This window comes from Tiliqua scincoides, chromosome 1, assembly GCF_035046505.1.
Source record: "Tiliqua scincoides isolate rTilSci1 chromosome 1, rTilSci1.hap2, whole genome shotgun sequence".
Lineage (NCBI taxonomy): Eukaryota > Metazoa > Chordata > Lepidosauria > Squamata > Scincidae > Tiliqua > Tiliqua scincoides.
The window spans coordinates 201,540,865-201,555,716 of record NC_089821.1 but is presented as its reverse complement, the minus strand read 5'-3'; the positions used below and the strand labels follow the sequence as shown (position 1 = coordinate 201,555,716).

Sequence of the window (14,852 nt, the reverse complement as noted above, 5' to 3'; positions counted from 1 at the left end):
GCAATAGAAATTAAGCAGGTTAAACTATTCCTGTGACCTCACTCAGTGCTGAACAGAGCTCCATTTAGATTATTTCTTCTGATCTGTTGAGACAGCAGTTGAACACTGGAGCCTTGCACCACTCCCCTGGCAACCCTAAAACTTTGTCTGGGTGGAAGTGTGGTGTGGCATTGTTAAGAGGTAATATCCATATTAAATGCTCATAAATGCTGCCAGTATGGCTTTCTAATTTCTAAAAAGGCTTCAAGCCTGCTGAGGAAATGCAAATTGCTTCATCCCCCCCCCCCATCCCAGATAATTGAGATCAGATTGTGATTAGCTCTGTGGTCTCAGCAGAGCTGGCCTAAAAATGAGGCTGACAGGCAGCCCAATCCTAAACTACCCAGAGTGCAGGGCTGCCGCAGTGCCAAAAATGGCTGCCTCAGCATCCTAAACACTAACCAGGCGGTGTTGGAAGAAGGGAACTTTTGTCCCCTTTCCCCAGATAAGGCAAGTAGCTCTGAAATGAGGCTACATGATTCTGTGGCAACCCTTGGGCTGCTGTAGAATCGGGAGCCTCCAAGCTGGGCCCACGGCCTGACACAGAGGCTCTCAATGAGGAAGAATGGAGCTCCTCTGGTGCCACCTCCTGCCCCTCTCCGTCCTCCCAGCACACCTCTTCTCTGCCCTCTCCCCACCTCCCACTGCCTCAGAACACCTCTTCCTCACCTCCCCCCACGCCCCCCATGCCTCTGCAACCACAGAGCAGCAGCACACTGGTGATCCACCAGTGCTAGCCCAGTGCTGGCTGGCACTGGACCAGCGCTGAGGGCTGTGAACGTGCTTTGCGGCACGTTTGCAACACTCACCGCTGGCGGAGTGAGCTCAGGATTGGGCTGTGAAATGGTTGTTTTGCGTGGTGAATTGATGAGGGGAGCCTTGCAACCCCTGCCTGTCTGCTACCTCCCTCCAGACCACTGCTCACCAAGTTGCTTCTGTTGGCTTTCTGATCTCTTAGAAGAGAATCCGGACAGTATCAGCTCACCTCTTCCTCTAGTGAGGAAGGAAGGAAAAAGAGGACCATTTAAAATACTTCTTCTGTCACCTCCACTACCACTACCTTGCCTTTCTCCCCAGTCACTAAGCAGCTGGGTGGGCAAGGAGTAGCAGGGCACCCAGCATGCCTTGCTCATCCAGTTTATTTAAAACAGGATGATGTGGAGGAAGGAGGCGATGCCGGAAGTCAAGGTGAGGGACAGGAGAGCCCTTTACATAGCCCTACAATCTCACTTTGCCCGTTCGCATAGCCCTACTATCTCACTTAACTCCCTCCCCCCCCCCCCCGTCCATCTGGCTGCTTCAGTGGGCAAAGAGGAGGAAGCAATGGTGGTGATTTTGGGGTGTGACCAAGGGGAATATGCATGCTTATGTCTGTGTAGACCTGCATAGGATTGGCCTTGGAGTGTATTCCAACCCCTTCTTCCCTGCCTACTTTCTTTTACTTGATTCCACCATAAATCAGTTGCCATGGGACTTAACACTACTCGCATTATGGCTTTTTCCATGGAGATGAAGTAAAAAAACCTTGTTCTCACATCTCTGGGAATGGGAGGTCTGGGAAAGGCATTCATCTGTTCTAAGCCCACAAGCCAGACAGCAGTGATGGGAGGTGTATTAATGGATTACAAACACATTGTGTTGTACCGTACTGCAGCCTTAAAATATTACAAGCTCTGTGGAAGAGCATTATGAAGTTGCACAAATAGGCTACAGTCTTGCAAAGATTCATGTGCCCACATCAGGATTCTACATCCATACCAATGTAGCAATCTGAATACCAGAGTTGGAAGGCTTCTTACATCAGCACTGTACACTGTTTCCAAGTTAAATGAGTGTTATGGTTACCTCAGTGTAGGCCTCCCTGAATGCCTCCTTACTGCAACAGCAGTTCACCAGCTCCCAGTTCAGAACCCTCTTCTCAGTGAAGTAAAGAGCAGGGGGAGCAGCTTGGAAAGTTTTGAATTATATCCCTTGCTTACAGAAGATCTTTTCTGTAAGACATAAAGGACTGCTAGTGGCTTCTTCTCTATGTATTACAGTACATGAATATTTAGTTTTCATAGAACAGTTCAGAATATTCAAAGTACTGTCCTCCTCCTAGAGCTGGCTCATCTTACCCCACGAGGGAGGCGGGGACTTTTAGATCTGACAGACCTGGGTGTCGGCCCTGGCGGTAGCTGGCTAGCAGGCACAAGGGCAAGCCAGCTGGGCAACAAGTTCTTCTGGAGTTTCCATGCAGGAGTGGGTGCTTGGTGGCATACCACCAGCTGGAGGCCAACAGGCCAGGGACCAGCAGGCCCTAGTGCTGGAGTCAAAAGAGTATGCAATGGAAGAAACTGAAAAGCCTGGTGGGCTTTTTGATATGTACATAGTGAAGCTTTCATATAATTTCATTTTCATGTCTGGACAAGATGACAGCAGCAATGACAGTGAGAGGGCATTAGGACCTTTAAGGCCAAACAGCTGACTGGAAAAGGTGGGCCATTCTGTTGCCCAAGGAGAACATAGGCAGGCTAGGATGGCCGATGAGGAGACCCTGCCTGGAGGGCTGCTGGTGGAACTTGCCCAGCAGGAGAGCTGCAGGTTAGCCCCATGAGAGGCAAGGAAGCTCAGGAGAAGGGCTGATGGTGCACTAACCTCCTCCCCTGAACAGAGTCTGAGGCCCTTTCTGAGTCATGTCCAATGCCTTTTTTCTGCTGTGTGCTGACAAGACTTGGCAGTCATCTTTAGGGCCAAGAGGGTAGAGAAGATCCAGCTGTGACTACGCTGGTGCATGGGTGCATGACTTATTATCTCAGTAATCTTTTGAACAGGGGTCAGAAACCTTTTCAGACAAATTGTTCAGCAATGACATCATGTCACTGGCAAACTTCTGGGTTGCTGAGCTTCCAGAAGCAGTTGCTTGGAGCTCGGCTTAGGAAGCTTTCAATGAATTCAGTGAGACTTTCTTCCAGGTACGTGTGTATAGAATTGTAGCCAAAGTGAGTTTTTAACAGAGGTGAGATTTGAACAAGGAAACTCCTAACCAGTGGCTGCTATTTAATTACTAACTGTACCATACAATTAGCAATGTGACACATGCTAGATTAAATCTTGTAGGCATGCAATTGATGGGTTAATTAACGAAAACTTTAATTACAGATTACAATGTCCCACAATTAATCAGAACAATCAGAGACTCAGAAACTTGGAATGGTCGCAAATGACCTCAAAGATGCTCTATATTATTCTTTCCCAGCTACATCTGATGAAAGAGAAATTAAGAATGGTTTTTCAACAGTATTTTTGCTTTTCTAAACCAATTTGGTTCTTATGTGGTACTCTATTAAGGAATTGTCTTTATACATTTCAGTTTGAATAAAATATTGAAGTGACCTTTGACTCTGACAATGTGATAGTTTTTGTTTGTTATATTGTATAAGCAGTTACATTTTGGAGTCAGTCGATACAGGTCCAATCCAGTCTAAACATAGGTGCAGTGCCTTTGCCCTAAAGATCCATGGATAAGCCAAGGTTATTTTTAATTCCTGTCACAAGGAAGAGACTTTAACACTTACCTCTGCCTAGCTAACTGTCTTTGAGTTTTGTCTTCTATCTGGAAAGAGCAATAACAAAATGACTTGGTGTGTTTCTCGTGGTGTAGACATTTCTTAACACTAGAATATCCAGTCTAAGAGATGCTAACTGAAAGTGTTGGAAACTGTTAACACTACTGGAAGTTGGTGAGAAACATGGATGCTCTCCAGAAACCAGCCCCTCAGTTGTGTGTGTGTGTGTGTCCGTCCAAATCATCCAATCTTTAGGCTGTGGCATATGGAAGATGTTCATCAAGTAATTTATATGAACATCTTCCATATGCCACAGCCTAAAGATTGGAAGATTTGCTGTATACTTTTTATTAATATAAATGCAGCACTATGTATTTTTTTATGCTGTAAAATATGAATCAATTAGTGTAAGATAGTTTGGCACATTCTTTTATCAATGCTTTGCAAATTTCTGGAACATCTTAGTACTGTTCTGTTTCAACTCACGAAAGCATGTGCTAAGGAGAAAGTGTGAAGCAAAGATCAAATCTCTGCAGATTTTTGTTTATTGCCATCAAAATCTGAGATTCTCATCAATGTCCAGAATACCACTTGTTGCTACAGAACATGAAGTCTCACAAAGTCAGCTGACGCTGTCCAATTTCTCCTTGCAATTGTGTGTGGTATGTGACTATGTGGGATATACAGTATTTATTTAAGAACTCTATACTCAGATAACTATAAGCCATTCTATTGTCAAAGCTGACTTTTTGCAGTAGCCACCATCAGGACTAGCATTAAGACTCAGCATTATAGGGCAGCTGCCAAAGGTCCAGGGCCCTCAGAAGAGCCCAATGCTAGACTATGAGAACAACTTGGTGTCCATAGCTTTCATGTGGTGTTGGCAGAATTACTTTATTGGGGCTCCCCCAGTTAGATGGGGGCCCAAGGAAGGTGGTTTGCAGAGGTGTACTCACAAACCTGAGTTGGTCCTGGACACGGTCACGGGAGGACTGCAGCTTCCCATATGTACAGCCTATTCACACAAGTATTTCTCAGTGTGGTTGTATAGCCACAAACATAATTGCAGGGAGTAATTTGAAAAAGTGAGATGTAAATTGTAGGCATTAGAATCGAATCTCTTTGTATAATTTGGTTTCTTTCAACTGCATCCAAAGATGAGTCATGCTTAATTATAATCAGTGCTGGTACCAGGTTGCTGAGGGCCATGGGGGCTAAGCCCTGCACTTAAACCCCCCATGCCACTTCCACCCACCCTGCAATGATGCATTGGATACCACCTTTGCTACTGGCACTGAGGGTTCAGAGGTTCACCAGACAGTGCCTGACCTGGCTGGTCTCTGATGTACTTCATTTCTTGTGTATTGGTCAGTCATGGAATCATTACTGAAAATTCAGTATTTGAGGGACCAATGAAAAATCATGCTATAATTCTACAAGTGGGTATATAAGTGAGAGTTTTGTTAACAGAGTTCCAGCCTGCTCATATGTGTAGTTCCAGCCAGGCACTGCCAACCTAGGAAGCTTCTGCCAGGTGCATTTACTGTGGAGGTTAGCCTGGAGAAGGTAGATCTGGAGGAGCTTATCTCAACTAGAATGTCTTTCAGCCTGACTTTATACAAGCCTGTTCAGACATAAACCCAACTGACTTCAATGGGGTTTACTCCCATGTAACTGCGCATAGGACTGCAGCTCATTAGAATAATCCCTGCATATTCCCTCCTAGGCAGTAAGTCCCACTGCATTAACTGTGGCATAACTGCCAGTAGGAGAGAGTGTTACCTCCCCACCCCACGAACCAATGTTTCTTCTCTCTATCATGTCAGCAGGTCAGAGAAGTTACTAGTCCGCCCTTACTATTTACCACAACTTTTTGTGGTAAATAGTAACAGTATAGTGAAGGGGTGAGTTGGAGAGAGCCTTCTTTAAATGGCATGCCCATCTTGACCCTCTTTTAACTGTTCTTGGTGGACAACAGTGAAGACAGGGAGAGTGGATGGGTGCTCTTTTCCTTCAGTGGCGCTGAGGGAAATAAAGGGCTCACCTACCTCCCCCCATCCTCCACCTCTGACACTGCCCTTGCCCACTGGATTGTGTTTTTAAATAAGTGAACTCAAAAGAAACACCATTGAACTCAATTAAGCTTGCTTACAAGTAAAGGAGTGTTTGTCTTCAAGCACTTTGATCAAACATTTGATCAGAGAAGGGACACGTGATACACGTGAAAGTCATGATTTACAAACAGCATTGATGAAAGTACACATGAGACATCATTGGGATGTGATGATTGACTATTCAGGAATATACCTGATAGTGATTGTCAGTCTGACTGAGCAGCACTTACCTTAAGCTAATTATGTGTTTCAAAAAGCCCACCAGGACACACATATTAAATGTCATGTGTACTGTGTATCTGAATGCAACTCTGTGGGAATGTGGGCACAGGTGGGGAAGAAAGGACATCAGTGGCATTCCCCCCCCCCCCAAAAAAAGAACAGCCCCTTGAGTTTCCCCCAAACCACCAGAGTCAAGGACAACACATGCAACTTTCCCTCATGCTTCAGGAACAGAGCTGTATGCAAGCACTAGTCCTGGGCTTTCTGAGGGATAGCATTCTCTTGGATAACAAAACATTTTCTCCCTAGGAGTGCTGTGAGTGAGATGAATCAGTTGTCTGACTCGTATAAAAACATCATAAGTTCCCCTCAGCCAAGACATAAGTCTCTGCTGCACTTCTCAGAACTGGTTTTGATTGAGAGTTTGCATCCCAGTACTGGCGTCCCCAAGGTTCTCCTCCCATTGCTTTCCTGCAACCACCACACAGGAGCCTCTGGAGAAGCTGTCACCATGTCCTGTGAGTATTAGCTGCAGCCCTAGTCTTCTTCAGATTTCCCAGCTGATGGCTCATCAGTGCCATCAAGCAGGCAGACTCTGGAAAGGCTGTAGACACAACTGGTGCTCCTACTCAGTGAAAGAAGATAGAGAAGGCAGGGTCATAGGGAGAAGGGATCAATAGGCATCTGTGTGAGAGAGAAATAATGTGTGTAAACAATAGAACACATGTAGGGGTTTTGTGTTAGAGAATTGTGTGTATGTGTGACAGAAAGAATGATAGATGAAGAGGAATCTTTGTCCTTTACTGTTACTATTGAAGCCCTGTTCTTTCATTGAACCACTATATCTTGACTCCAAAGCCAGAAAAATACATTGGTGTCAGTCTGATTTGAAGTTCACAAAATGTGAATTATGGGTGTATTTTTCAGTAAATATCCAAGAGTTTCAGAGATTTATTGCAAAGTTTTACTTGTCGCCATTTCAAAGCATGTGTTTGCCAGTTTGATGGCATAAAATCAATACAAAACAAAACTAGCACTTGGTTTTTCTTCCATGTCAGCAGTGTCCATTTCTGAGACAGTCAACTAAGGGCAGCTCTTGACCCCATCCAGAAGTATCTCCCAGATCAGGAGACTTGACAGATTCTATGCCTTTTCATACTGGCGAACAGCAACAATGTCACCAAAGGTGAGGGTCTGCAAGATTGAGAAGAAACAAATTAGATTGAACATGTGCCATTGGACATAATGCAGAGGACCTCATGGATTCTGCAATGAAATGGTATTGCAGAATTTAGAATTTGTTGCAAAATCTGGCACTAGCCACAAAGTTTCTTCAGTATTATGTCAATTAAAGATTGGTTCAACCATTGTTCCTCCCCACGTGGTTTTAAAATGGCATATATTTATATTTTTCTCACTATATTAAAAAAAAAAAGCAAAAAACTTTTTTACAGGAGCAGGCTGGTTCTCAACAGTAATGAACATGCCAAATCCTGGCCCTCTTGTTTTGTCCCAAGCTGCCTTCCTCAGACCTATCCAAGCAGCTCTATAGTTGGTGTAGGTCCAACAAAAACACATAGGCCACCAGAGGGCCTACTTGGAGGTAATGGAACCAAATTTCCTTACCTCAAGGAAGCCTCCTGATGCCCCACCACTACCAATGGATGCAGCACAGGCTCCCATGGCATGGCTACATTGGTACCAACGGTGGGGATAGGATTAGGGGATAAGTCAACTCAAAGCACAGTCTAAATCAATGTGAAGTTTTGCACCTTTGGAGTCAGTTGGTCAGACTGAACTGGTTGTACTGATGAAATAAGTAGTTGAAAGAAAAAAAAAACCTTTGAATGTAGTTCACTAATTATCTCATAGTGGGCAATCTAAATCAAAATAAGACTCTGGAAACTAGTTCAAACTAGGAAGGAGGGTAGAATTTCTTCAGAGTGTATTGCAAAGTCAATATATTATAAAGTTTTGAAACATTTACCAATGGATGAGGAAACATACAGACATTTCCTCAAACCAATTAAGGTAGGCTTTGAAGGAAGGCATGGGAGAGAATACTAGTTTCAAGGGCAACCAAGAAAACCAGGGCAGGAAAGAGTGAAGAGTGAAAGTCAGAAAAATTCTTCAGGAACATGTCGAGAAATCTCAATCATTTGAAGTCTAAAGAAGGAAAATGTTTTTTCTTTCTTTTTTGACCAATTTTAGGATTCCTAGGAAGCACAATCCGATGCATGTCTACTCAGAAATTAGTCCCATTGTGTTCAATGAGGCTTACTCCCAGGAAAATGTGTGTAGGATCGCAGCCCAAGCTGAATTAGAAGTAATGTTCCCAACTAATGTTGAGTTAATGCGTTAGATCTGAGGTAGTTATTTCATCTACTTGTAAAAAAAATGTTCATTAGCACTCTGTTCTATCAACAGTAGTCAGTGGAGGAAAATGCTGTGAACCATGGTTTAGAAATTATATTTGTACAGGGGGAATACCTATAAAAATGTTAAAAATATATCCTATTAAATGTATAGTTTTATCCAACTTGAGTATTTATAACTTCAAGAAGGACTGTAGCTTATCATGGGTTTGTATGCAGAAGACCCTAAGTGCATCTTTGCACTTAGGTACATACGCACTTAGGTACATATACAAAGACCCTTGCATCTTTAGGTACATACGAAAAAGTTCTGAAAACTTTGGAGAGCAATTGCCAGTCAATGGAGACAATACGGGAGCTAGATAAAGCTGTGATTTGACAGTGTAAAGCAGCTACCTAATTACAGAATGACTTACCATGACCATTTTACCGTCTTTTATTTCTCTAACAAAGTTTGTCTCTTTGCCATCCCATTTCTGTACGTGTACTAGCTTATCTCCATCCATGGTCACCACAGACTGTGAACATAGAAAAAAGTACAGACATTTAATTTAAAATAGTACAAAAATTTTTTTAAAAAGGTTTCTCACACAATGCTAAGCAGAGTCCAGCCACAGTCAAGCACTTTGAACATCCCTTGAATATCTACACAACTAAGACCATGTTTTTACAGTACAATTCTAAGCATGTCTCAGCATGTCATTGAGTTCAATGGGGCTTACTGCCAAGTAAGTTGATGTAGGATTGCATCTTTACAGCACAATCTTATACTTGTCTATTCATAAGTAAGTCCCACTGAGTTCAGTTAGACTTACAGCACAATCCTCTGTATATCTACTCATAAATAAGTTCCCTTTGTGTTCCATGGGGCTTACTCCCAGGAAAATGTGCTTAGGCATGCAGCCTTAATCTTTGAACTATGAACTAGTTTGGGTCAGTCATTTCAGAACAATGATCTAATTTGTAATAAACTTCAAACAGTTTACTTAAAATACTTGGAATATGTATATAATTTAAAGCTAAATTGATTCTTACGTAGTTGTTGGGTTTGAGTTGTACACACTATTAATCTCAATTTCATAGTTGTCCTGAGCTTTGCCAGTGGGGCAAGTGCTGCATCCTGCAGTTGGAGGGCAGTCACGGAGGCCTCCTCAAGGTATGGCAATGTTTGTTCCTTTACCCATAAGTTGCACTGCCCTTATGTCAGTGCTGGAAAGTGGGTTAGGATTGTGCACTTACGGCCCAATCCTATCCAAATTTCCAGCACCAGTGCAGCCACATTACAGCCCCAAGGTAAGGGAACAAATGTTCCCATATCTTGAGGAGGCCCCTGTGTCTGTCCTCCTACCACAGGATGCAAAGCATGCCCCATTGGCACAACTGCATTGGAAAATTGGATAGGATTTGGCCCTAAATGTATTTACTTAGAACCAGGTGTTTCTACCAATAAGCTATTGGTATGAATGTCACTTCCAAAGAGGTAAAATTAATAAAAAAATTTCTAACTATGCAATCCCATGTATGTCTACTCAGAAGACAGACCGCTGAGTTTAGTAGGACTAACTCCCACATAAGTGTGCAGAAAATTGCAGCCCAATTGACTTATGGACCATTGCTTGAACATGCTCAATACAGCAGAAGTTAAATGTTGATCCCCCCCCTATAAATTCTATTTAGTGCATCCTTAAACATGCAGCTAAAATGTTGTTTTACTTCCTGTCAGTCTTAGGAAAAAAAAAGAAATCTGCTGCAGCATGGACTGTTCTTGCTTACTTTACAGTTTCTATCGTCTGCCGTCGTTTCGTCAAATTCTTCTCCCAGTTTGAAGCAGATTTCTGTGTTCTTGAAAGTGCTCTGGGTCCTGATCACCACTTTGTCTCCCTCCTGGCTGATGATCACAGTTGGTTTGGTAACATTCCCCACTTGGCGAGTAGCAAAGCCAACTCCTAAGAATGAATAAGAAGAGTAATAAATGCAAATGGCAGAGTTAATACATTAGATTCTGAATTGTGGAGGTCGTGAAAAGGTCACCCATTGAAATAACCATATTTCACCTATTTCTTTTAAGCTTTATTTATTCAATTTCATCCTGCTGTTTCACTGGCATGTTCAGCGGTGCACAACAATGCTATACAATCAGATCAAAAGTTAGATTAATGTGACTCCACTGACCTCAAAAGTGACTTGCTTGCAAACAGCCATGATTTTTTATCATCCACATTTCACTGTTCTCGTCCGCTGCAGGTTGGGATCCACTGGTGGGTTACCAAAGGGTAATGGAAAGATCAGTAGTAATTGCCTGAAGCCCTGAAGCTATTAAAAAAATCAGAGACTTGGGCTGCAATCCTGACCACACTTTCCTGAGAGTAAGCCCCATTGAACAAAATAGGACTTACTTCTGAGTAGACCTGGTTAGGATTGTGTCCTGTAGCTGCTAACTGCCCTGCAAAGAGCTGAGCTCCTGCATTTTGATAGCATGTGTAAATAGAGGGAGATAAATATTTGTGGGTCTTTCTTTCTGGTTATTATTACTTATAAATAAATAATATTTCTTTCTAGATCCTTTTTGAAAAGTCTGATAAACCTAGGTGGGTCCCAATATAGTGTTGTTTTAAAAAGTGGGTGCTGGTGCTAAAAAGTTTGGGAACCACTGGCTTACTGTTCTAGTCCCTCTCTTTCACTAATGTTTAAATAGCTCAGCAAATTGCAGTAATGAGAGCCAGCAGCAGTGATGCATTCATCAGGTCTACTGAGTTACAGCTGCTTTTTTTGCTTACACACCATTGAACTTTTACTTAATCCAGGCCAGATTTGTACCAACCTTTGTTATTGTCATCTATTTTCTTTTAACAATAAAGCTATACAATAGGCACAATTATTTACAGATTTGAACGGTGCACTTTCACTCTCCTTCTGCCACTGTTGAAATTCACTTGCAAAATGGTTATACAGGAAGAAAACCTGGTTTTCAATCTGGTTCAGCTCAAATACTTGCATTTAGAATGATGGCTGTTGAATGAAGCTTTTCAGTAAATGAGTTTAGGATTACATCATCAGAACTGTGATTCCTGATAATGTTTCCTTAGCTGAAACATTCAGTAAAACAATACTAGCAATCTGACCCTGCACATTTTCACCCTGACCCAACACAGTTTACTTTGAAACAAGCTCACTTGATTTAACCCATTATTTTACTAGCCCACAGGTGTACACATTTGATCCTTGTAGCATATATGCAACATTGGGCAGAAATTTAAACAGAGCTCACTTTCAAGTAGACAAATAATTCCAAATAAGTGATACTGATTTAATGAAACTCCCTTTCTCACAAGCTAGCATGTTGGGCTTGCAACCTGCATTGGCTTAAGTACAAGCACTTGGCTTAACTGGGTTATGAATCGGCTCACCCCAAATCTGAATATGCTTCATCTTCTCATGAACAATGTAGATTACTTAAAAATATGAAAATCATTATTCCTTTACCTTGATTCATATTCTGACATCACTCAGGTGAGTTAATCCATCACAAGATACCAGATTCTATTTAACATTATAACTGTACTAAAGGAAAAATGGCCAAAATTATCCATCTTTCTGGCACCAAAGGGATGACTGTAAGCAACTCTTTCTACATACCCAATGCCTTCATGTACTCATCAAAGTTCTGGCTGTCAATCAGCTTCCAGGTAGCACAGAATGCCTCAACCATCTTAGCTGCTAGATGAGATCAGTGGCTGGAATGAAGCTGATGTAGGAGCAGTTGTTACTATTCCCAATTCTGTGTAAAATCTTTCGCCAGCTCAGCCCCTTCTTCACTGAGAGAAAGGGCATGTCAACCCAGAAAATAACTTAAATTTCAGGCTCCACCCTAGCCCTCCCACTCCTCCTTTGAGCGGAGGGGTGGGGGGGGAGAGAAGGAAGATTTTCATTCTGTCTGATGATTGGATCAGGCCACTGGGTGGACAGAGCTGGTTGGACCAGCCATCCTTTTTAGCCTGGAAAATTAAGGGAGGGAGAGGAGCCAGGCTGCTTTGTGAGTGAGGGGAATGTAAAAACGTGTGAGGGTCTTTTAAGTGTGTTGGAAAACTTGGCAAGGGACCACAGCAGCCTCAAAGGGGGAGCAGCACAATGACACATTCAGATTAGTGTCTACTGAAATTCTGCACTGGTGATAATTTCAAAAAGACACTAGATTCTTATTCTCCTTGGAAAGAAAACCACACATTAGCCTCTTATCTTGTAAAAGAGAGGTATGAAAGGAAAAAAAAAAAACTTTCACAGATCTATCAAAATAGGGAGGAATATTAATAGGGAGAATTATACACACTGACAGCCCAATTTGGTGCAAGTCTGCACAGAAAACTCCAAAGGCAGCTTATATAGGAGAGACATTTCCCCAAGGAAAATAGTGTATGACAAAAGCAAGAATTAGATACATAAAATTAGATGCTTCACCGAATATGGAGCACACAGTATATTTCTTTCTATGCGACTGTGACCAGAAACAGAATCAAAGGTTGTTAAGACTTGTTAACACTGATTTCCTCCTGTTCATAAACACAGAGGAACAAATCAGTGGGAACTTAAAAACCACAGCAGTATGTTGGAGGGTGTCCCGTCTCCCCTTCCGTAGCTATGGACATGTTTTTCAGTGCCAGTAAATCTAACATAGACTTCTTAAAAAAGAAAAAGGACATCAAAAGAACCAGAAGGGCAGTCTCTCTCGTAAAAGTGAAATAGGCCTAGTGCTGTGCTATAGCGGCTACCCCATAATTATACTGCACATGGTGCACTTAATGGCCCAATCCTGTCCCCCGCCAGTGTGCATGATGCAGGGCTGTCAGCACAGCATCCATTGCATTCTGTGTGCTGAGCAGACACCAGGTTGGCTTGGAGAGGCGAGAAAAGAAAAACTTTACTTACTTTCCTGGCTGCTGTATGGTCTCCAATGAGACTCCTCAGATCTACTTCAGCTTTGTAACTGGCAGGGAGGCTGGGGTACGTCAGGCCTGGGATGAAGGTTTTGGATATGGTGGATGCCAGTGTCACCAAGATCCATCCTGTCCTGCCCCTGGTCCACTCCAATTATCAGCCCTCCACTAGCAGAACCCTGTGGGTGGGTGATTTGCACTGCACTCAACAGGAATTTCCTAGCTGCCATGGTTGTGGGAGTGCTGCACAGACCAGTGGAATGACTGCTATGTTGGCAGACCTCCCGGTACCACATCTTATCAGTGTACCATGAGGATAGGATTCAGCCTCTAAAAGTAGCAGCTCCCAAGGTTTGGGAAGGACATGTTGTGTCCAAGGATTCTGTGACATCTCTATAAGAACACTGAAAACATGTGACTGTTTGATGCTGCAATCCTCTAGAATTATGTCCCATAGAACTGAGTAGAAATGCACAAGATAGGACAACTGGGATTTGCATGCGTCCATTCATCTTTTTCCTTGCTGTTCTTAAATCACTATATTAAACTTGGCACCAACCCTTACATCTCTACCAGCTTTTGCCTACCTGCTGAAAGCCAATTAAATAGAAGATGAATTATTTGTAAATAGGGTGCTTCTATGATTGGCAGAATGATGCTGCTTCTGCTGCTTCATCAGTAGCTGATATGCCACAGCTGTGTCAGCATTAGGCTGCTCTGCTGTGGCAGCAAAGAGAGGCATTTCTAGCAGCGAAACAGAAAACAGTGCAATACTGAGGACTAGTTTGGATGATACTTCCTCACCCAGACTGAGCCTCTATGATAAAAAGTGTGTGCATTCATGGGGTAGGCATGGCTTGGCTTGCAGTGAATTCATGCCAGTTTTCTTAAGTATATGGGGGGGGGGGGAGGCTTAACAATTCATCCAAATTCATTCATCCTACTTAAAAGTCGGCTTATCAGCATATTTAGAAGACCAGCTCATACAGTCTGCCTCCACATGTCATTAAGATAACTGGTCCAAATCCACCCTGATGGAAGGGGAGGGGTCAGGTCATGCCTGTGCCATGAGTGCTCATGCCGTCAGATGTAGCAGTCCAGCAAAGAAGTATCCTCCAAACAGGCCCAAAGAGCAAATGCATCAGCATCAGCAACCACTCCTGAGGATCTTGGCAACTCTACAGTTGCAGCGTTATCCAGCAGTGATGCTCCCATGGTGCACACATAGGGAAGGTATCCATCCTTGTGCAGAAATGGTGGATATGCTATTATGACATCACAGAGGAAGAGAACAAGCATTTGGCAAGGGGGAAGGAAAGGAGCCACTTGCACAAGGACAAATGTGCACTAGGAGCAGCAAGCATCATTTCTGTACGCTGTTCAGTTACCCTGCACATGCCTGATCTTGTCTAATTTCGGAAGCTAAACAGGGTCAGGCCTGGTTAGTACTTGGATGGGAGACCATCCCATCTTACTGATAAGTAAGAGAACAAGAAACAGGAGATGTAGATTTGATTCCAGGAAAGGCAACACACGCATATACCTGAGAAAGCAGTTACTCTTCGTGCATACGTGTCATCCGATGTCTATCACTTTGCTCAGCCAGCTGTATCCTCTCCTCAA

General features: G+C 43.0%; 1 protein-coding gene across 2 annotated transcripts; it reads right to left on the bottom strand.

The window, feature by feature from the left end:
• Positions 1-6,864: 6,864 nt before the first annotated feature.
• Positions 6,865-13,393, bottom strand: FABP7 (fatty acid binding protein 7). 2 transcript variants are annotated; one of them, XM_066613920.1, is made up of 5 exons: positions 13,222-13,393; positions 11,935-12,043; positions 10,072-10,244; positions 8,715-8,816; positions 6,865-7,117 (listed from the first exon to the last, which is right to left on the bottom strand). In XM_066613920.1, the coding sequence occupies exons 2-5, from the start codon at positions 12,005-12,007 to the stop codon at positions 7,067-7,069; spliced, it is 399 nt and encodes a 132-aa protein (XP_066470017.1). In that variant the 5' UTR covers positions 12,008-12,043; positions 13,222-13,393; the 3' UTR covers positions 6,865-7,066. The 2 variants fall into 2 exon arrangements, with proteins under 2 accessions (XP_066470017.1, XP_066470008.1); XM_066613911.1 differs by lacking the exon at positions 13,222-13,393 and having other exon boundaries at positions 11,935-12,131.
• Positions 13,394-14,852: the final 1,459 nt, after the last annotated feature.